The sequence below is a fragment of the Anabas testudineus genome, chromosome 9 (assembly GCF_900324465.2).
Source record: "Anabas testudineus chromosome 9, fAnaTes1.2, whole genome shotgun sequence".
Taxonomy (NCBI): domain Eukaryota; kingdom Metazoa; phylum Chordata; class Actinopteri; order Anabantiformes; family Anabantidae; genus Anabas; species Anabas testudineus.
In genome coordinates this window covers 20,785,321-20,811,178 of record NC_046618.1, presented here as the reverse complement: position 1 = coordinate 20,811,178, position 25,858 = coordinate 20,785,321, and the positions used below count along the sequence as shown (strand labels likewise).

The 25,858-nt window shown below is 43.5% G+C and overlaps 1 protein-coding gene across 1 annotated transcript in view; it reads right to left on the bottom strand.

The window, feature by feature from the left end:
* The window catches only part of znrf3 (zinc and ring finger 3), a 57,209-nt gene extending 33,182 nt beyond the window's left edge, over positions 1–24,027 (bottom strand). Inside the window, 1 exon segment of the mRNA XM_026342780.1 lies at positions 23,599–24,027. Coding sequence (XP_026198565.1) covers positions 23,599–23,829 — 231 coding nt within the window. The 5' untranslated portion in view covers positions 23,830–24,027.
* Positions 24,028–25,858: the final 1,831 nt, after the last annotated feature.

Here is a 25,858-nt window from a genome sequence, read left to right as displayed (position 1 = left end):
CTTTCACACAGACAAGCAACACACACTAATAAGTGCTTGGTAGCAAGTCTCCCCAGCTGCCTCATACATCGAGATATCTCCTGTATTAGTATGGTAACTTGCTCCCAGTATTAACAGGAATGCACAGCAAAACTAATACGTTTTAAGCACACTACGAATACAAGAAACTGAACACACGGTACAAATTATCTCCCTGACGCGTAACGTTCATTCATAAATGAAGTACGCGTTGCGCAAGAGGTATGTGGCAAGTCACAACCGATTGACAGTTATGGGTCAAAGGTCAAATTTTCCCAGGTCTCGTTGCCATCTGTTCTTGTGGAATGCCTCCTCTAGCTTTCATCCCTCCGCATCTTCTCCCTTTCTTTATCACACCTTCCCCACCTGCCCTCAGACAAACTGAACCCTGAGGAACTCAGACAGCATGCTAGAAGGGCAGAGGAAGGAAATCAAAGTCTGACACCGAGCCTTAATCCAAAAGATGACCTCCCCCCGCAAAAAAACAAACAAAAAAATAAAATAAGGGAAGCATGCTAGGACAAGGCATCTCGGGTTCAAGCTGTGAGGTTAAGCTTCTAGCAGACACTCAGACCTCACCAGGAGGATTTACAGTAAGTGTCCTTGGATCCAGACAAGTTGGGGCTACTGCCAGGTTTACAACACTAAAAGTCAATTAGACCAAGTGGATTTCATAGTAACTTCAAGCAAAACTATTGCACAAATACTAAAATTAAACCATCTTCTTCTGAGAATTTTCTTATCATCATCCAGAGGTTTCATGTCAGACTGAACAGGGAGGGAATGAGCACAAAAAGGAGCAAGTGTTTTGAATTGCAAGCTATTTAGTCACACAAACTCACAAATAGACTCAAACGTAAATGCATGCTCTAACACACACACACACACACACACACACGCACACCTCCCCTTTCACTCTCTCAGTCACTCTTTGCCCCTCTTGGTCGCTCACTGCCCGTCTTTCCCAGCACTAGAAATAACATCAAAGAGAGCTGGTAGCCTTGAGGAGAGAGGGCACGGGATCCAGTTACAGTGGAGCAGCTGGGAGGGCCCTACAGGTGGGGCCGGCACTCCTCCTCCTGAAACATTATCAACGTAAAGGGATCCCTCTGCTTCTCCTCTCAAATAATGAAGACTTCCTCCCTTTTGTTTTCTCCACTGGGACTTAAGGAACAATTAGCCAAGCTAGTGCAGCGTCCATCTTTTATTTCGACATTCTAATCTAAGGCAAAAGAACGGGATTAATGAAAGAAAAAAATGTTGGCCACTGAAAACTGTTAATTACATTTTTATGAAATGTTAAACGTTATGCGTCTCATGTAACACACAACAAAAGCACAATAAATCAGTTCAAGCAAACTTTTCTTTAAGTCAAGGATGTGTCCTAAGCAAGCCAGCTTTGTGATGCTGGCCTCAGAAATCACCTCCATGCCACCTTCATAGCAACGGCAAAGCAAACAAGTGTCATGGTTTCAGTGTGAGCAGTCCACATTGGCAGAGGACACTTAATATCATGTAAATGTCCTGATATGTAGCACAAGGTTCTGGGGGTTGACAGCTTTAACACTGAGCAGGGTGCCGAGCTTGTGACTCTATTAACTCTCTGTGAGTGCATCCCGAACAGTCGGTTGTGTGTGTGTGCACTCAAAAGTCGCCCTGGTGTCACTTTCAGCTCTTCAGTCTTTAAAGCCCAGAGTGACATGAACAAAGGACAGGCTGACAAAGTTCAGGGGTCAGCATTGGGCTCGATGCCATCATTTTTGAAAGGGGTGGGGGTGGTAGTGGTGGTGGTGGAGGGACAACTGCCCCCACTACCCTGAAGAAATCCCAGCACAGCATCTATGGGCAAAGATAAAGTAACAGCAGCGAACATATTGTGTCCGTGTGTGAGAGGCTGCTGTCCTTATGAGGACAATTAAGAAAGTAGGTGAACACATGCATAAATTATTTGTCAGCATCAAGGTGCCACTGTGAATTAATTTGCATGACTAACAACGTACAAATGAAGGGAAAGCTCATTAATAAGCGTACTAACGAACGATTCTATACAGCACACAACTGCAGAGTAGCAAGTACACATTCCTTTCTGCCCACCAAATTTCTCACAATCTCAACTCAGCTTCACTCTCAAACACAATCATAAGTTAAGGACAGTTTCGTAAATGTCCTCAAGCTTATTAACCAATAACCTGATTTGACTAAAATATTGCTATTATATATTATATAGAGCTGTTGTTTTTATTCTGTCCACTGCTTCATTGCTAATCATGTCAGCACTACACTATTTATTAAAGAACAACTGCCACGCTCAACACTACATTCAGTGTTTGTGTACCTATGTTAAAGCCACTGCCAACACCACCCCAAATATCAACGGCATCTCCCCCTACTCCTCTTCAACCCTCAGCATAAAACAAAAGTCAATGTCATAACTTAATGAGCTATGATTAATGCTGCTGCAGAACAGCTGATGAGCCCGGGGAGGAAGGACGGAGGATGGAGGGTGCACATACCTGGAGCAGTCAGCTCACTGCATATGTGTGCATGTGTTAGAGGGCTGAGGGGTTGGGGTTGCTAAAAGTGGACTGAGGGGAGGATTGCAGTCATCAACACCTAGGCTCAGAGTGGCCTTTGATGTCGTGCGGCGTCTTTGATGGCCCTAGCCATGGAGGAATGCTGCTCGCCCTCCCTCCCTGCCCATAAAGCCCCTGAAGTTGTGGAATGCGGCGCAAGCTGCTGCTGGGCCCGCTGGAATGGGATTAGAGCACAGGCCCATATTGCCCTTCCTTCCTCCCGCCCTGTGCTCTGTAGTGGACAACATGGCAGCAAATTTGCTGCTGAAAGTAAATAATTTTAATGTAGCTAGTCTCAATGTGAAATATTAGTATTTAGGTTTACAGTATGTGGGAGTGGCCTGTGGAGATCAAACGTGTGCAAAGCATGCAGCTGGTCTGCAATCAAAAGCTGCACCACCTTAACTCAGATATTAGCTCAAGGGAATGGCAAACACTTCAGATGACCAAAGCCAGCATCTCAAAGCAGAGTGCCGCAATGTGAAATCAGAGTTACTCTAGACTCTCCCGCAGTGCACGGTCACAAAGATATATATGTAACCGTGTTTGTGAATGTGTGACAGTTACGGCCGGAGATGAGTGTTGTAATCCAGCCACTCCTCAATGGGGAGACAGACAAGGCTTTCTGCAAAGGTCAGGTTTATTTTGTCCTCACATGTAACATGGTGAATGACCTTCCACACAACACAAACAAGTAATTTTGGCCATGCATGCCACTGTCTGTCAGGGCTTGGAACCAGAACATGTTTTTGCTGAGGATTGTAGCTCAAGTCTAGTGAGAGCTGAAAGTAAGGTGAACAGGACTTGCAGTACACACACACGTTCATACTTAAATGACGTGTGCATACGTTTTGTTACTCACCCCCCCTCCCTCCCTATGCCTGCTTTCTCCTGGCCACAAGGTTTAGGGAGGAAAAGAAGCAATGTGGAGAGACATTAGATATTAGCGCTGGTTTCAGATTTCGGCCACCTTTGAGTTATTTTCTTTAGGAAACACTTACTGGGGCTCCAACGACTCCAAAGGAAGTGCTCACCTACATCACGTCCGGGTTGGACAGCTAAGGTCACCCTGCACTTAACAGAAGGGAAGAAGAGTGGAGGCACCATTAAACCACATGTGGAATGTGTTTAGTGTCACCACCAATTAACCTTCTGAATTACGTTTCAGATGTACCGACCTTTAAAGAAAACACAGCGGAATAAGTGGTGAGGGGTTTAGGGTGGGGAGCTGAAAGATTGATTTTCCTTGTGAAAACTGGCACACATAGAATCAGGCTCTGACACTTCCCAAGTCTTTTCTGGCCTCACTTGCGTCTGCTTTTTTTCCCTACCCCTCTTCATTTCACTGGCTCTCTTGTTTCTGTGAATGGCTGCACGATCACCTTTCACGACAACATAGGCTAAACAGGAGGAAAGCTCGATCTATGAGTTCAAGGTCGTCCAGTGATATGCCAGAGGAAACGAGGATGTGACTAAACAAACGAGTCATTTCCAGGAATAATGCAATGGAGAAATATGGATTAAGGCAGAATTAAGGGTGGTCAGATGGAGAGGGGGAGTCATCATTGATCGTACTATTTATATTTATGAAGAGGAGAAGGATCAGGAGCACTGGAAGCTACCTAGATACTCTCCAAACCACGAATTTCTATAAGCATTTTAAATGCAAAGTTTTTCAAACACAATGTATGTTGCTTCCAAAGGCTTATTAAAGCCGGAATGACACATTGTCATGACCAATAGTCTCAGCTCTTCTTTATATGGTAGATATATGGGTATATTTGACTGCCAGTAAGTAACATTTAGAATTAGTTTCCACCATGTGCACTGACATATCACCTCGAAAATCAGTCAGTGTCTAAATATATATCAGGGTTGAGATATGCACACTTAGAGGATAGACAGAAATTGAATCCACAGCAATCCTGTTACAAATTACTATAGTTTGGTATTATTGAGGTTAAATGTTCAGTTCCAGCTTCTGAAATATGAAGATTTGCTGCCTTTTCTGTTATATATCTTTGGTAATTTTTCCTTTTTATTTTAGAATGTTAGTTCAAGAATGCAAGCATTTTGAAGACGTCATATTGGACTTGATTAAATAATAAAATAATCAATTGAGGGATAAATGAATCAATAAAAGAAAGCATTAGATGCTGCCCTAATATAGAAACGATCCTGAATGACTGTCAAACTTTTTCACTCCTAAGTGTGGACAGCAGCGCCAATTAAATAACACTGCAGTTAAAACAAGTCTTAATTAAAACATTTCATCAGCAGCAAAAAGTCAGATATTTCATTTGATCTGAATCTTCCATTTAAAAAACGGTTTCAAAACATGTGAAATATTGAGGAGGTTGGACTTGAGCTATGCTTAAGGCATCAGGATGGACCAGTGAGCAGGTTTATCCCACCACTGAACTTGAAAGCAGCAGTCATCCCTGCATGTGTTTTGGAGGCTCCCCTTATGCTTATTCTGACCAGTGATCAAGTTAGACAAGTCCCTCCATTCAGAGCTACACAGTAATATCGATATCCCCAAAGAGAGGGAGGAGGTGCTGAAGAAGGGGAGAAATCCTATTTGAGAGATTAACTCGCAGCACCCAACCGAGCCAGTGCTGGGTTCAGTGGTTCACTCAGTCCTATCTTACCCACTAGTCTCTTGTTCTAAAGCAAAGCATGTCTTTGATACTCAACTAGAAGGAATCTGGAGGCGTTACAGGTTTCTTTTGTGCGCCGCACTACACACAGTGTGTGTGTGTGTGTGTGTGTGTGTGTGTGTGTGTGTGTGTGTGTGCCAAGGCTGGGATTTCTTTTCTTTACCCCCCCCCCCCCCCCTTCTTCTCTCTTTGCCTTCATCTTCTGTCCCCCTTCCCCCATTCTAAACACTAATCAGTGAATCATAAACCTTTTTTCCTCTTTTGTTTTGGTTACCGCCACAAACTGCTATCTAAGAGTTCAGGTGAAAAGTTAAAACCTACTCTGTACTTCAATAGTTGTGGTGACAATATTTGAAGGATGGATAAGGGGTGGCATTTTGGAGAGAGAGGCATGAGAGGGTGTAGTTGGGAGTGTGTGGGTGAGGTTTGACTCCCCTTGGAGATCTTAAACCCATTACATCAGCTTTTTTCTGCTTGATGGGCTTCAAGTCCAGGGCTTTTGTGAGGGTAGAAAATGACCTAAATTGACATTCAGTGGTTGTGGTTGGTTAATTGTGGCCGGACATTTTTGGCATAAATGAAGCAAGATTCCAGAGGCCTTGTTCTTTTCTTACGCTTCATCCTTTTACAAATTTTACCTATTAGTAGTATTAAAGTGAGTAACTCATTGCACCTACGCTGTGATTTGAGTTTTGATGAAACTTCTTATCAACTGTGCAGTATATGCATCTCTACCTTTTGAGTAACCAAAGTTTCAGACTGCTTAAGCATTGATCACCAGAAAGAGGCTGTCAACGTGGTACATGCACATGTGCTGCTTTCACTTAAAAGCAAAGGTTTTTGTGCAGATATGATCTCAGATGTTGACATTTTGAAAAAGCGGTCAAAACAAGCTCTTTTATAAAAAGTGAAAGTAGAATCAAGAATAAAGTGTGAAATAAGAAATGATGCAGCATTCCCGCTAAGCTCTACCCACACATTCTAATCAAAACCTGTCACAATGGCTGTCCTAAAAGACATAAAAGAGGCCACTTGCTGATGCCAGGAAAACTGATCAGTAGCATACAGACTGTCAAAAGCTAGTGGGAATGTCAAAAGCACTACTGATCTCTCTCTTTCCCCCCTAATGTGATCAAACAGCAGTTCATTCCCCGGAGGTGGTCAAAGAAAAAGAGGGAGAGAAAGTGAATGGAAGCTTTGGTGCACCATAGGAAGCCGGCCACCAGCAGCACAACCAAGCAGTGAGCACAAAACAGCATGCTGTCCCTCAAGCTTTCTTCCAGTCCCACAGCGAGGGGAAACAGAAGAAGAGTGGGCTGAGGAGGAAAGAGTGGCTGGGCAAACAGTGAGGGGTAAAGGCTCAAAGGGGCCTGGTTGCCTGGGTGAGGGGGAGCAGCAGCTCCAACAATGTCCACATCAAGCGTCCGGCTATGGGCCAGGCGCAGAGGTGCGCTCCCAGTGCGCTTGGAGGTCAGTGGCATAGACAAAAGGGAGTGAAATGGTTCTACCCTGGCAAAGCAGCTGGGCTCAGGGTATAGAAGCTGAGGACTTGAGTAGAGGTGTATAAGAGTGTGTGTGTTTCAAATCTAACAATACATTCAAAACTGCTGTTGCCTATATTAACAAAACAGGAAGTACCACTAGTTCAAGAAAATTCCCATTTCAATGTTATCTTTCTTAAAAATCCTCAATGTTTTACAAAACATGATTCAAGGATACTATTGTATGTTTTTAACTACTACAGTTTGAGAAAACAAAAAAACGTTTGCCCCATCAGTACGATAGATGCTAGACAGTTGTAAATTTACCATAATCGTGAATTTTAACCACTGCTGCTGTGGAGAGAAAGCTAGTCACAGGCCTAAATCATAGATGCAGCATATCTTTACGTTGCAGGTGGGGATAAAACCCTAACACTACACACTACACTTGCTAAACTCTTCCAAAAATAGATCCATGAGTCTGTCCTAATTTGAAAAGCTCTGTGTTTTATCATGTTTCTAAAGTACAAGAAAGACCTTGGGTGTTATTTGAGTTTTTAGAGTACGATCCAGATATTCACTAACACAGTTGCTCCTCTTTTCTACTAATGATTCAACCAAGAGAGTTTAGTTCCCATCAAAGGCTTGGGAGTTCTCCAACGGTAAGTCAGCCAACACTGGCTATGCAGACTACTTCCACAATCTTGGATGCTCCACATCACTCCACCTACTTTGCAACTACAAAGTATGCCTTTTTTTTTTTTTACAATTTAAGTTACCATAAAGATCCATCCACACCTCCTTTTGGCTGCTTGAAAAACAGCGTGCACACACAAATCTACACACTCCCTGTCCCTTCACTCACACACTCACACACCAATAAAAGGGTGTGGGGTAGCAGTGGTGATTGGACAAACACTGCCGAGCAAGGCTATTGTGCAGGCGCGCGGCAAAGAGACAGGGAGAAAGGTTGGGGCGAGGTGGGGGTAGCATTCAGGTTGCTTCAATGGTTCTATCAGTGGGTGGAGATAAAATGCAGAAAGGTGCTGGGCCAAGTTGAGGCCTGGCCAAGGTGGTGGAAAACGATCTGAAGGACAGACCAACAGAAACAGGTGTTACATGGTGGGGCTGTGGTTCAGGTAAGACCATTTTCAGGTCGGATCCACTTCTAGGTAAATTATTGAGATTTTATTAAATGCCATTTAACATAATGGCAAAATATAGTAAAATGTATCTAAAGATACATTTTACTATATTGTGTGTGTGTGTGTGTGTATCCTTTTACTAGTCACCTCAGAGCAACATAGATCAAAGGTACTGTGTGGATCCATGAAGTCCAGTGATTTAATCTACCCCCATCTCCAACCCTATGTGAGTGACGACAAGATGTATGGATTTCATACATTCCATTGGATGTGTATGCTTTAGATTCTGTCAATTAATTCTCTAAGAACTTTTTTTTTTTTTTACAAAAACTCACATTATCACTGCACGCCTTGCAAAGGTGGCACACAAAAATGCAAGTTAAATAAATAGTATACATGAGGGAAAAGAAAAGTAAACTTTAACTGCTGTGGAATTATTCCATTACCATATAGCCCCCTATAAAGGATGATCTGTTCTTCTGATCGCCCCAGAGAGTGTTTATGAAGTCACTGTGGGATCAGCCTGGGTCCAGGGGCAAGTCCAGCCATCAGAATTCCTTAGAACATTTGTTTAGCAGCAGGCCAAGTGCAGAGCGGTGCACAAACGCTGTATTGTTCCACCCGTTCTCGCTGGTGGCACTGCCAGCAGTACGAGCTGAAGGGGACGTAGAAACTGGCTTAGTGTTGGGAACAAGCAAAGCCAGGGGATAACCAGCCCTGAAGAGTTAAACATCAATCCCACTTTGCACACAAACACTTCCTGCCATCAGTGTTACCGGGGCCACTATGAAAAGGTAATGGCCAACTTCTAAAGATTAGGTCATTTCACAGTTGAGAGGGCTGGTCCATTTCTGAGTGGACAGAGCTTTTTCCTTCTCCCCTGCTTTATGCTCTTCAGCACGTTGTGGTTTATAAATTATACAATCGAAGCCAACAAGTTCCTCCCACATCCATGCCTTTGTATGGGGATATTTGGAAGAGATTTATCTGCCCAAGAGTTCATGACTCTAGTGTTATAAACCCCTAGGGTCCATGTTATTTGATTTGTTTTTTATTAGAAACAAGGAACCACTTAGTTGGCTGTAACCTCTGGGGCATTTGGCTCCACATCTAAGAGGACTACAAACCCGTTTCTGAAAAGGGACAGTCATGGCAAATGCTGCCTCTGGAGACAGAAAAATAAGCAGGAAAAACTGTGCAAAGTTACTGTAATACAGACAGGATTTCACAAAAATGACAACTAGAGATTTCGCTGGAACTTAAATGCTTGGTGGAAAGGAATTGGCAAATTTTATGATAAGAAATACAAACCATCCCATGTACAAGAATTCATTACCCTCTCGAGAGCCCTAAATTTAAAAAACATGGCTTTAAGCTGATTTATACTGTGGTTTGATTATATGATTTATTTTTAATCCAAGTTTTCAGGGGCCGTTACTTTGAGCTTCCACCTCCATGTTTGTATTGAACAACGAGGCATTTGTTAGGCTAGACTTTGTCTCTTTGATAGGCAATTCAGAGTCATACCAAACTCATTTTCAGTGTGATGACAATATTATAAGGACAGGTAAGGTCTGTCTGTTGCTGCTTCAGCCACAATTTACATACATCTCACTATGACACCTTGAACCTTAATACCTAATACTGAGGATCCAAAGATAATGAATGCTAAAAGAGGACCGGTGCATATTCAAATAGCCTGGCAAGTCTGGCCTATTTCTGCATATGAAATTCCATTGCAACTAAGGGTTGGGACCTCTAGGTCCTTAAGGAAAGAATGTGTGACTTGAAATGGGAGACCAAAAGGGCTGCTCGCATCCCCATGCCTCCCAACTGGGAGGACAGCATATGGATCAAAGAGGCTCTGTGAATCTTCAAGAGGGGCTATCGGGACAAACTCATAGGGCATGTGAAGGGTCTGGGAGAGTTCCCACTCATCACGTGGAGATCTTCCCCTTGGACCGTTTACAGCTTCGCCTTGTTTTGTTAATAATTCAAAAAACATGAAAAGACAACAGCTAGTCTCAGCCATTAGAGTCCCCAGGGCATGCTGCTAGCATGTTAAAGTGAGAGTCACACAGTCCAGTGAGCAGAGTGTTTACCTCACGTTTGTCTTGGCCAGCTGTGTGGTGTTGCATTAGAGCAGAAAAAGCAATGATGAAACCTCTTTTGACAGCCATGGCAGCCCCTGCTCTTCTGAAACACCCTGCTGTACCTCACTAGCTAAGCATGAGAAATGAGAGGGCTTGGGTCATGTGCATGCTCCCATCTCCGCTCCACCGCAGTTAAAACTGAGCTCCAGTCAGGAATCAAAGCTTTTTTGCTACTGTTCATCATCAAACATCTGAGCTGAATATAAAATAAAAAGTCAAAGAAGTCATTGATACACCCTGAAACCAAGTCAACAACAAACAACACCACTTGAGCAAGTACTAGGCAACAGGGAAAAGGAAAAGAGGAACATTATATCAACGATGAGCTATACTGGTAGAAATTCTAATTCAAAATTCCCAGAAAATTCAACATCTGTAAAATGATGATCTGTCCATCCCTATAACCATGTCCAAACATCTAAACACGGGTGAGCTGCAGGCCTTGTGTGTCATGCTTCTGTCTACCTGGCGTATCATAACAAAGACTAATCATAGGCAGAAAACAGACCATCTTTTGTAGCAAGAACCAACATCCAGCATCCCCTGTCAGGCTTCTGCCCCTATGAGAGAGCTGATGTCTCTCGACCTCCAGCACCTAGTCTGCCAGCCAGCCAGGACCCAGCCCGGAGGAGCCTGTCATCACTACCACAGAGGCCTCTATTCATCCCTGCAAAGACAAAGCCAAAAGTGTACAGCAGCAATCCTAAGCATCCCAGGCATCCAGATATCCACCAGCGATATCATTTTAGGCTTTTGTGAGCCTGTGCTTTGGTTTACCCGCCACTCTCTTCACTATCCATGCTCTTCTTCTTCCATGTCGAAGATATGCCCGTTTTCTGGTTCAAGGACATCACATGCACGGCACGTTCTAGGTGCAAGGTAACACAGTGGAATTTGGTGGTAATCAGTGACACGCTGTTGTAATTTATGAGCAAATTATTGAAATATTTTTATCTTGCTCATTGCCTGATGTGAGGATACAGGTCCTGCAGTAGTAACAGCTGTGTCTTTGGAATATCCTAGAACTCAAATGCAAAGGGAACACATGCACTGTTTTTGCATTTCTTATTTATCAAATTTTCTTTGGAGAAATCTTTGCTGTTATTGCTTAGATATGTGTGTGGTGCAAATTTGCCAACAATACGTAACTCATTTTGCACAATAAACACAAATTGAAACCATCACACAACAGGTAAAGAGGCTGCTGGTGGTGGTGTTCATGAAACTTCACAACACTCTACGTGCTCCAATGTCAGACCCTTCCGGTCTGTCAGACCCTCTTATGGCCACAGCGGGCCCCTGGTGAAATCTCCACCTGCTGATAACATTAGCTACACCAACCCCCTTGCAAAGAAGGACTGGTAAGAACAAGAACTCTAAAAGCTGTTGTGCATCCCCAGACCCAAGAGTGAAAAGAGGAGGCTCTGTCAAACAAAGCTATAAAAACACAGTAATAAATATAAATGTCCAAAAACTAGAATGATACCTAATTACACCTAACATTCTCAAGAATATTAATGAATTACAAACAACATTGTGTTTTGCAAGCATCACCATAGTATTTTTTTTCTGCCAGGTCCTGTATGAGATTTATCTTTTGCTCACGTGCAACTAAACTGGCATATTGGCAGAAATTTCAGAAAACTCAACTGATCTTGTGCAATTACCAGTTCAGCTCTCCAGAAAACAGTAGTGAATGTAAATACATCTGATCTGTTGACACTGGCTAGGAGTGGAGGGGACAGGTGCCACAAGGACACCAGCAACATCCAGGGGATGTATGCATCCCATGGCGGTGTCCCCTTTCAAGATGAACACCAGATGGGACAAACCAGTTGGTCAACCCAGGGGTGTGCACACAGCAGTGGGTCACTCTGCTACAGCCAAGGAAACACCCGCGACTTCTAAGCATACAATTGCATTTGTGTCCCTCCCTGACAACATGCAAAAACTTGCATGTTTAAAAAGTATTTCAAAACATCACTTGAATTTTTCTCATAGATTTTGTTTTTTCCTGCCTTTTCCCTTTCACAAATTTTCAGCATCTTTATAAAACCATCTTTTTTACTGTGAAGTCAAGCTGCACTGAAATGTATTCTATATATAGATTAACAGAATCTAAAAGCTTGCATTTGACCAGGTATGCCCTGCTCCTGGCTAGGCCCCCTCCTATTGGCTCAGAATCAATGCAAAGTGTCTTGCTAATCCAACAGTTGTTTGGCTACACTGAAAGTCACCCCCGAGTCCAGCCCAAGCACTCGTGTTAGAAATCCACAGGCTCTTTGCATACCAAGCGGCCGGATATCCTCTAGTTAAAAAGGGCCCTCTTAGCCAGGGCCATGTGTTGCTCGACTACGGAGGGTGACAAGGGGTATGGGTGTATTTTTTTGGTTGGTAGCAGGGATGTACAGGCAGTGCCTAAAAGGCCTTCAGCGTGACATCAGCATCCGTTTGAGCTGGGATAAAGCAGCAAACTGAGAGCAGACTGTTCGGGCTCCATACAAACTAATCCATTTTCCTGTGGCGCTTCAGAACTGTGCACTGCACTGGCTAAAAGTGCAGTCGCTCCTGCTCTGAGCCTGTGAATCTGTGCATCTGTGAATGGCTTTTGTGTTCCTGCCGGGGCAGAACAAAGTGAGTTCAGGTTACTGCACTCCTCCCGTTATTGGCCCACATTGTCTCTAATTATTCCAGCAAACATTGACACAGCATGTGTGGTCTTACGTTTATACCACCTCCCCCTTCCGCTCCCATGCTTAACATAGAGGGAGAAGAAAGAGAAAGAAAGAAAGCAGGAAAGACAGCGAAAGAACATATAAAGCAAAAGAATGATGAGAGAGAGCAATGCACTTGCATTCACTCTGTATTTTATTATGATGCAATTATAAGTTGTAACTGCAAGATGTACCGATGTGCTTTGTTTGTTGTCATGTTCTCATGCCTACTGAATGCTCAGGGGTTTTCCCCCCTCACCTTTCTCCCATGCTACCTTAACTCAGGAGAGAGCAAAATGCACCATGCCAACATAAGCTTTAAATACAAGATCAACAAAGACCAACCAAGTCGGTAGAATGCAAAACACAAGAGTTTTCTAGGATGCAATAACCAAAAACAGAAAAAGCCCTTCTCCACAACTTTAAAGCTCAATCCCACACTCTAATTTGAATTCTGAAGCTTTCCCGTTGCCTGGGCAATTTTAACTCTAGCTTTTGCAAAACAATAATTATGACGAATGTATGCATCAGTAGCTTACCAAATCCTCTGTCCATGAGCTTAGCTTGAGGCAACGCTGCAGAAAAGCTGGTCCAAATATGGTACGTGTGGTTGCCAAAAGGAAATGGAGTTAGGCAAAATGATGGTCTATTGTCAAATCCAATCAAAAAGATTTTGAAATTGTCATAACTGGTGAATTAAGTTACTGTAAAATTAGTCCTGGCCTTTTATTAACATTTGATAATGGATTCACCTCAGTTGAGTGTGAATCTATTACTGTAAAATTCATATTAAAGTCTTTCTCAGAAGATCTGTTATAGTTTTTTAATGGAAGCCATTAAAGTAAATAGACTGACTCATCTCTTAGGAAGGACACTTTCAGTTTCCTCAGAAGGGCCATCGTTAGTTATTGTGAGTTCAGATTTTTTTTCTATTACAGGTCTCTTTGGAAATTTGATTAGAATTACTGATAAGCTGAGGTTGCCATCAAGTTTATTCTTAAAGCTCTTTGAACAGAAAACCCTGGTGCTTGCAGTTTTGCCATCTTCCTACACCTGAAGTTAAGCATATTTCCACCTGCATCATGTGCAGGTGGAAATATAAAATATTTTTCTGCAATGTCCTTGGATTAAGTTTGTGTTTTTACAATGTTTATACTAAACTAAGCTGGATTCAGCTTCATATTTACCATACAGACACGAGAGTGGTATTGATCTTCTCATCTAAATATCTCTGGAATTTACTGGAGCTGTATTAATAGCATAAATAAATTGCCCATATTCAAATTACAATCTTTCTGCATCCGGTATTTGAGAGAAGACGATGCCTCCAACCCACTGGTGCGACCACTATCCAAATCTCAGAGCCACATTCTCTGGGATGTGTTTACTTCGAAATGCCTGCGGGATGTATGTCACCCCAGGGGTGACAATTTGACTTTGTCACATGCCACAGGCATGTCTTGTCACAAGCCTGTGGGATGGAGACGAAATAGCAAAGGGCTGCATTGGCCCCGTCTTTTTCTGTCATTCCCATCTTCTCCCACTCGATCGCTCCTCTCTCTCAAAACAGAATTCTGAGAAACCTGGTTCCTTGACATGTCCGTGGACAGGTTGTCATTAGAAAGCCAAGTGTGTTTGGGCAAACTGACCCTACACTGCCAAGCAAAGAATAGCCCAAGTCTCCTCGCGCTTTTTCTTTTTTCTTAAACTGCTGAAAATGAAAAGTGTAGCTTTTATGGTGACACATGACAGAAGGACAACTCTGGATAAACAGAGGAAAATGGGTGAGATTGAGAAAGTGCAGCAACAAGAATAATGATATGCTCCATCTTGACACTGAAGTTAAAAAAAAAAACAAACAGATTATTCCTTCCCGCGTCCCTCATATTAGCAGCCTATAATCCAAGTTAGAAATAAATTTATGCTGACATTTTTACTTTGACATTTTTGTCCCCACAGCCGCATGCAGAGGTAACGAGGGGTGAACAGATGGATTGCAAGAGGACATAAATGGACACAGCTGGCCAGGAATAATTATTCTGACCTTTTCATATACACTAAGGTTCACATTGAGATATGGAGGATCGGAAGGTGAAGTGTGGGTGAGGTAGCACGACTGCAAAGTTCCAGATACAATTTGCATGACAGAAAATGTCATACCCATTAGCCTAACTGTCCAGACACTAAAGATATTGTTCAGACTTCATTACTCCTTTTGCACTTTTCTGTTTCACTCATCTATAAGATCTGTCATGAATAAGACATTTGAAACATTGAAATGTGCAGATTTTTCTATTAAATAAGCTCCAGAGTATACATACTCCAGATTGTTTTGCATTAATCAAACACAGCCTACATCACTGCTTTTATTCAGTGGTTTACTATCATATTATCCCACATTATCTGTTGCTGAAAAGTTTACAAAGCCTTTATCCACAGCATGAAGACAGCAGCACTTTAGAGGCGTACCTGCAAACTGACACCGAAATATAAGAACTGTGATCATTAACTCTGTGGATGTGTCATTCACTTTCACAATACACAATATCACTGTGCAGTAATATGAAACTGCAGGCTAAAATTGATTTTATTTATAATGCTCTGTGGTTCATTTGTTAACGACACAGCACTCTAACAACAGCTCAGTGTTTTAATGCAGTGTAATTAAATGCTCTAAATGGCTGAATTACTCAGGCTACGGTAGATGAGACTAGAAATTAAACTACCTTTACATAACTGAATTAAATATTAACTGTGGTGATTGAAAGCTACTGCAGCAGACCCTGTAGAATGCTGCTTGCACAGTCGTGAAAGAAATGAGTTGGCAAACAAAACTAATTAGCATAATAATCACTTCATTAAGTTATTCAGAAAACAGAAGATTGATGTCTCGCATTTTGATTCATGTAAAACTATTAGCAGGTTGGTCCTGTGATAGTCCCGCACTGCTGCTGTGTACATGCTGGAAACAAGGTCTCTTCTTCACAAGCAGCAGCAAAGACTTCCGAGTCCGACTCAGGGATGCAGGATTTAAGAGAGCGACCTCGGCGTGAACGCCACATAAATAAAAGTGCAGCTGTTTACTGCTAATTTAACTTCAAAGAGAGACACAATCACAAAACAGGGGCAAAGAGAACTTCAATCAGAGGCATGCAAATAACCTTTGGCAAACCAAATCAACAACGGTGAATTATGGCTGTGCGCTCTCAACGAGCGAGATACTTTCCTGCAGTGTGTGCCTCTCAACTGTCATGGGAGCTGTCAATGAGTTATCAGCTTGATGATCATGGGGGCATTTTGAAAGGATCTGTGGTCACGCTTGGTTTAACACACATTACAAGGGAGGTACATGCGCACACACGCGCACACACGCACACACACACACACACACACACAGACACACACACACACACACAAGCCCTGTATAAACTTTACAAAGAACAGAGTCAACTCTGTTCCACCTGTTGTGTACTTTAGAAACGCCCAGTGGATTAACCTATCTGCTGAAATCAGATAAAAACTGTTTCTTGTTCCAAGTTCTCCATCAGAAACATAAAGTAAAACTTTACCTTACACTGCTTTAGCATTAGGAGGTAACTAACAACTAACAGCTTTGCTTGCGAGGTGTTCTACACTCTCAGGCTCCAACCAAACATGCAGTCTTTCTCTCGCTGTGCTTGTGCAAGGTAACACCTCCACTTATATTTGTGTGGGAGCAGATTTACCTCAAAGGTCTGCAATTACATCATCATTCAGTTTCCTAGCTCCCCATATCGGGCCTGGCGTCAGGGAGGCCTTTGAAGAGTCTTGTCCAAACCTTGCTGCTGCTCTTTCTCTCTCTCTCTCTCTCTCTCTCTCTCTCTCATCCCTCCTCCCCTCCACCACCCCCTTTCGGCAATGCCTTTGATGTTAGCGCGTGGAGCTGAGCCGAGCGTCGCGGCCTCCCAGGCCTCCCCGCCTTGCCTGATCCTATCTGCTCAGGCGGCACATTCATGTGGTTTACACCCGCAGCACGACTCCCGGCAGCTATTCACCCAGCCCTGCAGGCCCCTCCCTGTTCAGGGTCCAGGCACTAAAGGGAGAGTCCACATAGCCGGAGCTACCAATGGGGGTCAAGGGGAAAGACAGAAGGAATTTTGGGGGCTTTATCAAAGCCTTAAGCTGTGAGAGCTTTTATTGGCATGATATTTCAATGAACTTGCTATATTTGTAGATTCATAAAAGGATGGTTTATACACCCACACACTGTATATGTATATGTGCACACACAAGAACAGTCTGTTAGCAAACAAGATGGCTAACAGAAAATAGGAAGCACTGTGACCCCAATATCTTCAGTACACCCATGATTCAGGGACAACATAAAAAGACAGCCAATTTTTCATTTTAAAAATCTAGGGTGCATCTTTAGTAACACGAACAGGAGGAGGTGGGAAGATATATCATAACTGCAGAGCTGGAAGTCGTGCAGTTGTGTGCCAGACAGAAAGGATGCAGAGATAACCCAGCTTGTTCCCATCTGACCAAGCAAGCCCAATCTATCATACCTATGGCCCCATTGTGTTACAGCCAGGGTCTACCTCATTACAGGAACAAATACCTGCAGACGTACACACACACACGCACGCACGCACACACAGTGTCTAGAAACTAGTCTTTCATGGGAGGGTGAGGGCAAAGATGAACAAGATGGGGTCAGAGCTTCCACCAGCTGACACTGATTTTTCCCCATGTGGAATCCCTGTAAACGACCTTTGCTACCGTTGTGTAGTAATCCATTAAATGAAACAAAAGGGGGAAAAGAAAAATGGCAGAGTATCTGACATAGGGCCTCTCAGGAGAACCCTACATTAGCCAGAGGGGTCATCACATGGGTTCATTGAACAATAACCAGAAAAACTGAAACTGGGGCTTAAACACATATTAGCATGGGCAGGGACTACACATTATATATATATATATATATATATATAAATATATATAAATATATAAAAATATATAAAATATATAAATATATAAGAGTATGATAATAATGTACACAAAGGAAGGAACTTTGAACCCTGTGTTCTTGAACTTCAGTGAGCGGGACAGATCTGTGATAAGACTTTTCCCTTCATGAAAACAAATAAAGTAGTAGGAGGACAGAATGAACAAGGATCTAAGTATATTGACAAGTAGGTAGGAGGAGGAGGCAGATGGACTGCAGCGCACAGAGAGAACTAGACTCTCTGCACAGCTACCTTCCTAGTCTATTGGCAAAAAAGTACAACAAAAGGGGAGGCTGGCGTTGTGGCCTTCCACGGTTAGTCAGCGCATTCCTGGCCAACAACAAAGCATGCTTTTGCCTGGATGAGCTGCTGTGAGCATTGTCATTTCATAACCCTCGACCCCTTGGCCTTTGTTTTGCAGACCCTCTGTGTGAGTGGATAAAAACGTGGGCTGAGGGAATGGACTGAGCCTTTCAGTGCGGTTTCATCAAACGCAGACAGACACATCATGTCCTATTCAGAAAATGAAAACCCCACTTTGTGTTCTTCTTCATCTTAAGGTTGTGACAAATGTGCTTGAAAAAAAATGTGAGTGGAGGTAGGTGGTGTGGACACTTTTTCATCTGTGAAGGTGTGAAATTCTGTTATAGTTCTTCTCCCAGCACTCGCTCGCCATAGAAAAACCAGTGCCTGGGGGCAAAGCTGATTCAACATTTCCTCATAATTTGAGTGTAAAGCACGACAAACACAAGGGATTCATTCAAATGAGCTTGGACACATCGTCAATAGCAAATCAGAAGGAGAGCGACGCAGGGGAATAAAATTCCCCCGGGAGAGCCCTGCATGTTGGAAAGAAAGCACTGGAAAGGACTGCTAATCTCTCTAGGAGTGGAACATCAAAGATCAGCTCAGCCACTCAACCCAGTGCAAAGTAACATTGCTACTGGGGCCACCAGTACCAACATGCACTTGTTCCAGGTGGAGCTGTGCAGTGGGTGAGAATGAGAGACACAGACAGAGAAGAAGACCCAGGGGCAGGAGGAATGAAACAGGGGCTGCCGGTTTTGGGAGGCAGTGTTGGCCAATTAAAAGAAGTTGAAAGACACCCAGCAGGAAGTTAGACACTGATTGATTGACATACACCTAAATACTCACTGGAGGCAATCGTTGCTTTTAGACACCGCCTAAAAGTAGAATCTTAAATCACTGTCTCTGTTTTCAGGAATATACGCACCTGTTGTGAAATCGAGTCTAACTGGAAGAAATCAATCATTGTTACACATAATTTCTTCTCATATATAAAGATGAGTTATATTTTAAAGTTAAAGAAAATTACAGACAAAAAAAGCAATAGCAAAGTGTCACCTTAGTCTGACAGGTCATTATGTTTTCATTTATTTACTACTAACGGTTTAAGAAGTACCGAACAAAATAACTCCAAAAACAATAGAATTATCAATAATGCAACAAAACTTTGGCAAGAAATAACGTTTTTACACAATAAAATTTATTATTGTTTGCAAATTTGTCAGAGATATTGCAAGAAATAAATAAGATGGGCAATAATGGTCCGGGGACTGGGGACACTGTGGCTTACAGGGCGCCAGGGCACCCTGACATGCCAGAAGTGACAATCCATCAGTGCCTAGTGGTGAAGAAATAGTTGCAATCATCACTTGAAGTCACTGCCATGTGCTCCCACAGGACGCATGACAAATTTTGGCTGCAACAAAAAGAGCAGACTGGTGGTGGTGGTGGTGGTGGTGGGGGTGAGAGTGTGTGTGTGTGTGTGTGTGTGGGAGGGGGTGTTAAGCAAGAGAAAGAGAAAAACAGTTTAGTCTGTTCTATTCCGAAAAGGGGAGAAACGCAGCCTCAAATTACTTTGGCTGGGACATGAAAGTGAAACAGTGTAGCGGTTAAGAGACGATAGCACTTAAAATACAGCTGCGACCGCCAAGCCAATAAATGGAAAAAAGTAGGGAGCAGCACTTTTAACCTTTTAAACCAGAGTTTGCGTACTGCTACTGTTGCTTTGGCGCTGGGAGTGGCCCGGTCCCTGGCACCTCCCGTCTGGGACCGGCCCATTATGGCCTCTTGGGGTTTCCAGCCTGTGGTGAGAAAGCGCGCTGGATGCCTTAAACCACTAAAGCTCTCATTATAGTCTAAATGCAGTGCGACACAACTCCTGCCAGCTCCAAGGTAGGAGCTCCAGTATTTAAGCTCATCGTTGTCTTAGTTCAAAACCACCACTTTCCCCCTGCACATCCAGTCGGGGAAAAAAAAAACTGCCACTTTCAAAGAACCACATCATGAAGGCTCCCAGCAATAGTTACTGACTCTTTATGTGCATGGAGACGAAGTTCAAAGGTGAAACGGCTCGTGGGTGTTGGGGAAACTATAGCCTCTTCTTCCTGAAGCTGGATACACGGGATGCTCTACGTCCCTTCAGACAGGATGTAGGCAAAAGCCACATTATTCCTTCTGGTTCTGGCCGACGACACTATGAGTTCCATCTGGTCCTCTCCATGCCCCTGCCACGTCCCTGCCTCAACTCCTCACTCACATGCTGACGGCACGGGCCCGCTGGAAATCAGAGGCAGATGTGCACTCATGCAAAGCATCGCAGCTCATCTCACTACAGGAAAGAGTTTGGTGACTGAGAGACAATAGAGAATGATGAGCAGCAGATGGCATTTCCCATCACATCAAATGCGTTCCAAATCAACAATGATGTGAAAACACGGTGACGAGCGAGTGCGAGCTCCCTGCACGGCCAGGCCATTCCTGAAATTAGATTATCAGTACTTCTAGAAAGAGAGCACTTGCCATTTGCAAGTACCAGCTGGGCTTTGTCAAGCCACGCCAACGTAGGTGTCTGTGTTCACACCTGGGTGATTCAATCAGGGGACGCCTGCAGCAAAGCGCTGCTGCCTTTTTGTTTTTGCCAGGACATTTTCATTCTCATAGGTTAATCAGGAAGTATTTAAATCTGGGGCAATAGGTGAATACCATTAACTACCTAACAGGATGAACAACCTGCAGTCGTGCAGCTGCCAAGACTCAGAGTTAAGCGCTGCTAGTTTAAATACTCTTTAAAGTTGTCACAGGGACTGATCCACACAGTCTCAGGCTCACGACAGAATAATTTAAAGAGACTGATTATTTTATGAAGTCTAACTAGAGCAACGAGGGGACTGGTCTGGGAAGCACTGTGGTTAGATCTGCATCATCGTGCCCCCCCCTCGCAGCAAATTAACTTAATTTATTATTCTTGGACTTTTTCACACTCTGCAGGCACAGCTGAGCAGCAGTGAGCTTTAGGGAATTAGCAAAGGGCGAGTTAGGAGTATATGGGCGACGATCGTAGTTGGGTCTTTGCTCGGGAACACTGCCAAGCCCCCACCTTTCCCCTGTATTTGAACCCATACCTGCTGAGGTCTGGCCACCACAGTACACACAAGGGAATGCAGTGGAGAAGACTAGAAGGCCAAGTCAAGCACCCTATTCAGTCAAAAACCTTGAAGATGAAGTTGCAGGGGTCACAGCGGACAACTAAATGCACAAAAATCTAAATATTTGTGTTCAACCTAATTCCAGTGTAACACTATATCCGTTACAATACCGCAGCAAATAGCCCAACATGTCGCTGCAATGTTATTTCACAAGCATAGAATTGGCAAGTGGGGATTTCGATTCCAGTTTCAAGTTTTAAATTATATTCTTCAGGTTGTACGGTTGTCATTTGTTGTCACTTTCAACTTTCATAAATCTAGAATGTACGCTATAAGAAATTCAAGACAGCCAGCCATGCTGGACACACTGCACCTTCATTATAGCCTGACAAAATGTAAGCCTCTAAGTGGTCTGAAGCTATGTTAGCAAAGAAAGCAAACCTAAATAGATGTGGTTGTCGATGTAAAGCTGAGGTCCGACATTTCTGTGTGGTTTCTGCCCGGCACCACACGGTCATCACTGTGTATAAACAGGGGCCATTTTTGTGCTGAGTATCCCCTCCTTTGATCCCCACATATCATCTTTCTTTCACAATAAGAGCCTGCACTTTGAGAAAAACAAAGATGCGTGCAGACGTGCTCCGAAAAGATGCTGTTGTGTAGCAGATGCAGACCTTGTTGCAGAGTGGCAGACTGGGGGGTGGGGGGGGGGCAGACTGGGGGGGGTGCTAGTGGCTGTGTAATTTCAGCATCAACACATAATAACAGAAACCCAACTGTGCACATGACTTGCTGTCCTAACTCATTGCATATGACAGCGGATGGCAGCGCGGGGCGGCTGCAGGATGACACAGTGGACGTTTCTTGCCGTGCAGCCCACCAGCACACGCTTGATGCAACACGGTGGGCTTGATTAAAATTAAACGGAGTAGTTGCAGCATTTAGACAACACTGCCCCTAAATTCGCCATCTCTGCAGGCTGCACTGTAACCTGCCCTCCCACCTCCCACTGCACACCAATGACCTCATGGGGCTTAACTGTTTTTTTTTTCTCCCTGGTCTCAGGCCAAAACTCAGCAGCTAGTGTCATTCATAGAAAGATGAAAACAAGAAGAGAACCATCATCAATTCACGCAGTGACATCTCATCTGTTAAAAACCATCACTAGTTCTATTAGACTATTGCTCGTTTTCAATAAACTTCACGTTACTGATGCAGTTTAAAGACATGTGCAAAGAAAATAAATCAACTTTAAAAAGGGATGTTACATACAAAACCTACTCCACACTCCAAGTGGCTCCAAAACAGAGCTGACAGAGTTTTTCAAGCCTTAATGAGGAACTTCAAACACTCGGGCTGCGTTAGAGGTCAGGAAATAAAACATTAATGATTCAATCTTTGGCACGACCAGCTTTTTTTTCCCCCCAGCTGCTTTATCAACAGAGGCCAAACAGATTAAGGAAGAATCTGAAAACCTCAAATAAACACTTGGAAGTGAAGACAGGCTTCACATTTGAGCGACTTCTGCTCAGTCAGAGGTGGATGCTCGATCCGAGCGTATCCAGCTCCAAGTGCACTTGTCATGTTGTGGGCAGGAAATAAGAATAATGATAATAATAATGGAAGCGGCTTTCTATTCATATTCTTTTTTTCCCCAAGTCTTACAATAGTTACAAGGAAGTCTAAACCAAAAAACATGCGACTTCAAAGCCGGTGTTGATGACGGCTTCACGGTACCAGGCTGGAGGCGGCGGGACGTGTGGGTCCGTTCACACGCGGCTCCAGCCAATAAAAACAAACACGGTCCGCCATTAAAACTAACTTTTCCCTATGTGAAGGTGTGTATTTGACCAAAAAAAAAAAAAAAAAACAACTCACCACTGAAGCGGACAAAGTGCCGACAGCTCGGCACAAACAGCCGCCCCGCAGCTTTGTTGCGCTTCGTGAAACGCGTGGAGCTTCGCTCGCTTGATAAAAAAAAAGTTTCCCCAACTTTGTGGGAAGCGGCGCAGCTTTGGGTCTTTTTAATCAACTGGGGGCGGGGGGGGGGGGCAAAAACCGCTCCGAGGTGGCGTGTGAGTGTCGGGATGAGGCTCCGGTGACTCTAACGAGCGCCCAGGGGAGCTCCAGACATCAACAAAATAACCTGCAAGAGCATGTTTTCCCTGTGAATGAATTCCACAAGATAGGAGCCATCTTGTGACCGCATACGCTTGCGAGCTTTAGTACCATCCTCACACTGCCTGTGCGCGCACGCATGCACGCACACACACACACACACACACACACACACACATCTCCGTGGTAAAAAGTTTGACGAAGGGCACATTGGTAGAATCGCACCCCGTGTTCCGGCGGTGCCGCTTCTTGTCATTTCCCCCCGTAAGAAAATCAAAAAGACACTTTGCACGTACTTGAACGATCTCCCCCTCCGCGCTGATAGTGGCTCCTGCTTTGGAGAACCGTCCTTGCAAGCCAGTCGTGTATGTAGTATAATCTCCATTGGGACTGGACTCGAACAGAACCACTTCCACAAAGGCAGTATCCTTGGCGAAGACGGTACCAAGAGAAGCAGCGACCACCAAGATCACCAGGACCACCGAGTCGGCTACACGATCTGAGCTTCTCCTTGGTAAAATCATCATCTTGCCGGCTGGATCTGCGCCGATCGGGACATAATTTCACACGGATTAATTAATCGGGTGAAAGTAATTGAAATCCGGTCTGTGCGCGCTGTGGGCGACGCGTCAAAAGAGTCAAAATTGTGCAATAAAAGCTGAGTCTGGGCTGAAGCGTGTTTATTTCACCACTGCAAGCCTTGTCAATTACACCGCCTGCAAACGCTCCCTCTCTCTCTCTCTCTCTCTCTTTCTTTCTCACCCTCCTCCTCCTCCTCCTCTACAAAAGCGGATCTCCTTTGATCTCCAAACACGTGATTTTTTTTTTTTTTTTTAGTTTTTTTTTCTCTCTCTCCCAAAAGGGTTTTATCCCCACCCACCAATCTTTCTGACCCTCTTCTTTGCACTCCCCACTATGAAGTGCCAGCACTCAGTTAAGGAGGCACCGCGGGCCTCGCTGCGCAGCGTTGCGGACGCTTATTGTTTGGAAATGCTCGAGTTACGCGTTCGCGTTTGAATTTGGTCCAGTTCTACTGAGGTGAATGCGAGGCAGAGGTTACTTTCAGCCATTGGTTCAAGTCCGGGTTGCCTGGTGGAGTTTTTTTTTGTTTCAGTGCGACACGTTTTGCTGTGTTGTGCCACCTTAAAACAAACACTACCCTCTTCAGAAGGCTTCATGATTTAACCGGGCTAATTTTTCGGTGTGAATGAGAGCTGCTCACCTGCAGGTTACAACCTAGTTCACAGTTTTCAACATGTGCAGTCTACCATACGTTGTTCTAACACAAAACAGCAACTTGGATCAAGGTTTTCCAATGAGGAAATTAATTTATAGATCCAAACTATTCTCTGTCCACGGATGGACTAATGAATGGGTCTATGGGCACAAACCCAGGGGCCAGTGAGGCCAGGGGGGGCCCTCGGCCGAGCCTCTATATCAAATGGCTGCTCATTTTCCTTAATATTGTTATTTAGTGCTATTAAAACATGCACAGTGATCGCAAAGAGAGCGAAAAGACGTCACAATTGAACAACAAACAAATGAAAAATCGCCACATGTGATGCCATACAGACACACAAACTGACAAAACAACTAAAAAATAGGAAAACAAATGATGCCAAACAAAGAAATGGCCTCAGAGTCCTATCAGTCATTGGACAAATGGAAGTTTTTCAACCATCTGCATCCAGGGACCCATTCTTGCATAATCTGTCCATGCTTCCCCCAGCATAATACACTGAGTTTATTGAACTGATCATCATTTCTCTACCAAGACACTAGTCTAGAGTTGTTGCAACCGAATTAAATGCTCTTCACTTGTACACATATAATTATACACTAGTCTTTAGACAGATGCATCTCCAGTTAACTGTTGTCTTTGATCTTCATAGTAGTTGTCGTCATCAAGACAGGCCTGACAAGCTAATCATAGATCATTTCAGGCATTTTACAAACCTCAAAATGTTTAAATGTAATTCGACATAATTTCTATCTGCAGAAAGTCAAATTAGTGGTTAAGTGGAAAAAGTTATAATTGTGAACTAGTTTGTGAGTCATGACTTATCGTGTATTTATTGATAAACATTGGTTTCATCATCTTCTCATGGATTTCTGTTTTAAACAAGCTGTTGCTTTTATTTCCTGCAGAGAAAAAAACATTTACTTTTCAATCACTCTGTGTTCAGAATAAAGTGTCTATTGTGAAACTTCCACGCTGGCCGGTTCCTGGAGAACGTCTTCCGCCTGGTGCCGTTTCTTTCAGCAAGTGAGACTGTACACTATGTGTCTGCAAGTAAGTACAAGAGACGCTGAAAGAATAGATAAACACTATCTTTTCATTCCTACAAGAGAAGATGATTTGAATCTTTGTGCAACTTGAACCATTCATGAAGCTGTACCATGCAAGTGCATTGTTGCATTGCTGTATCTTCAGGGTCAGTTAGTTTTAAATGTGTTTAGTTCCTTGTTTAAAGAAGAAAGTTGAGAATATTAGAAAACATAATGAAATTAATCTAATACAGGAGAAGATCTGTTTCCAATAATTCTACCAAACTG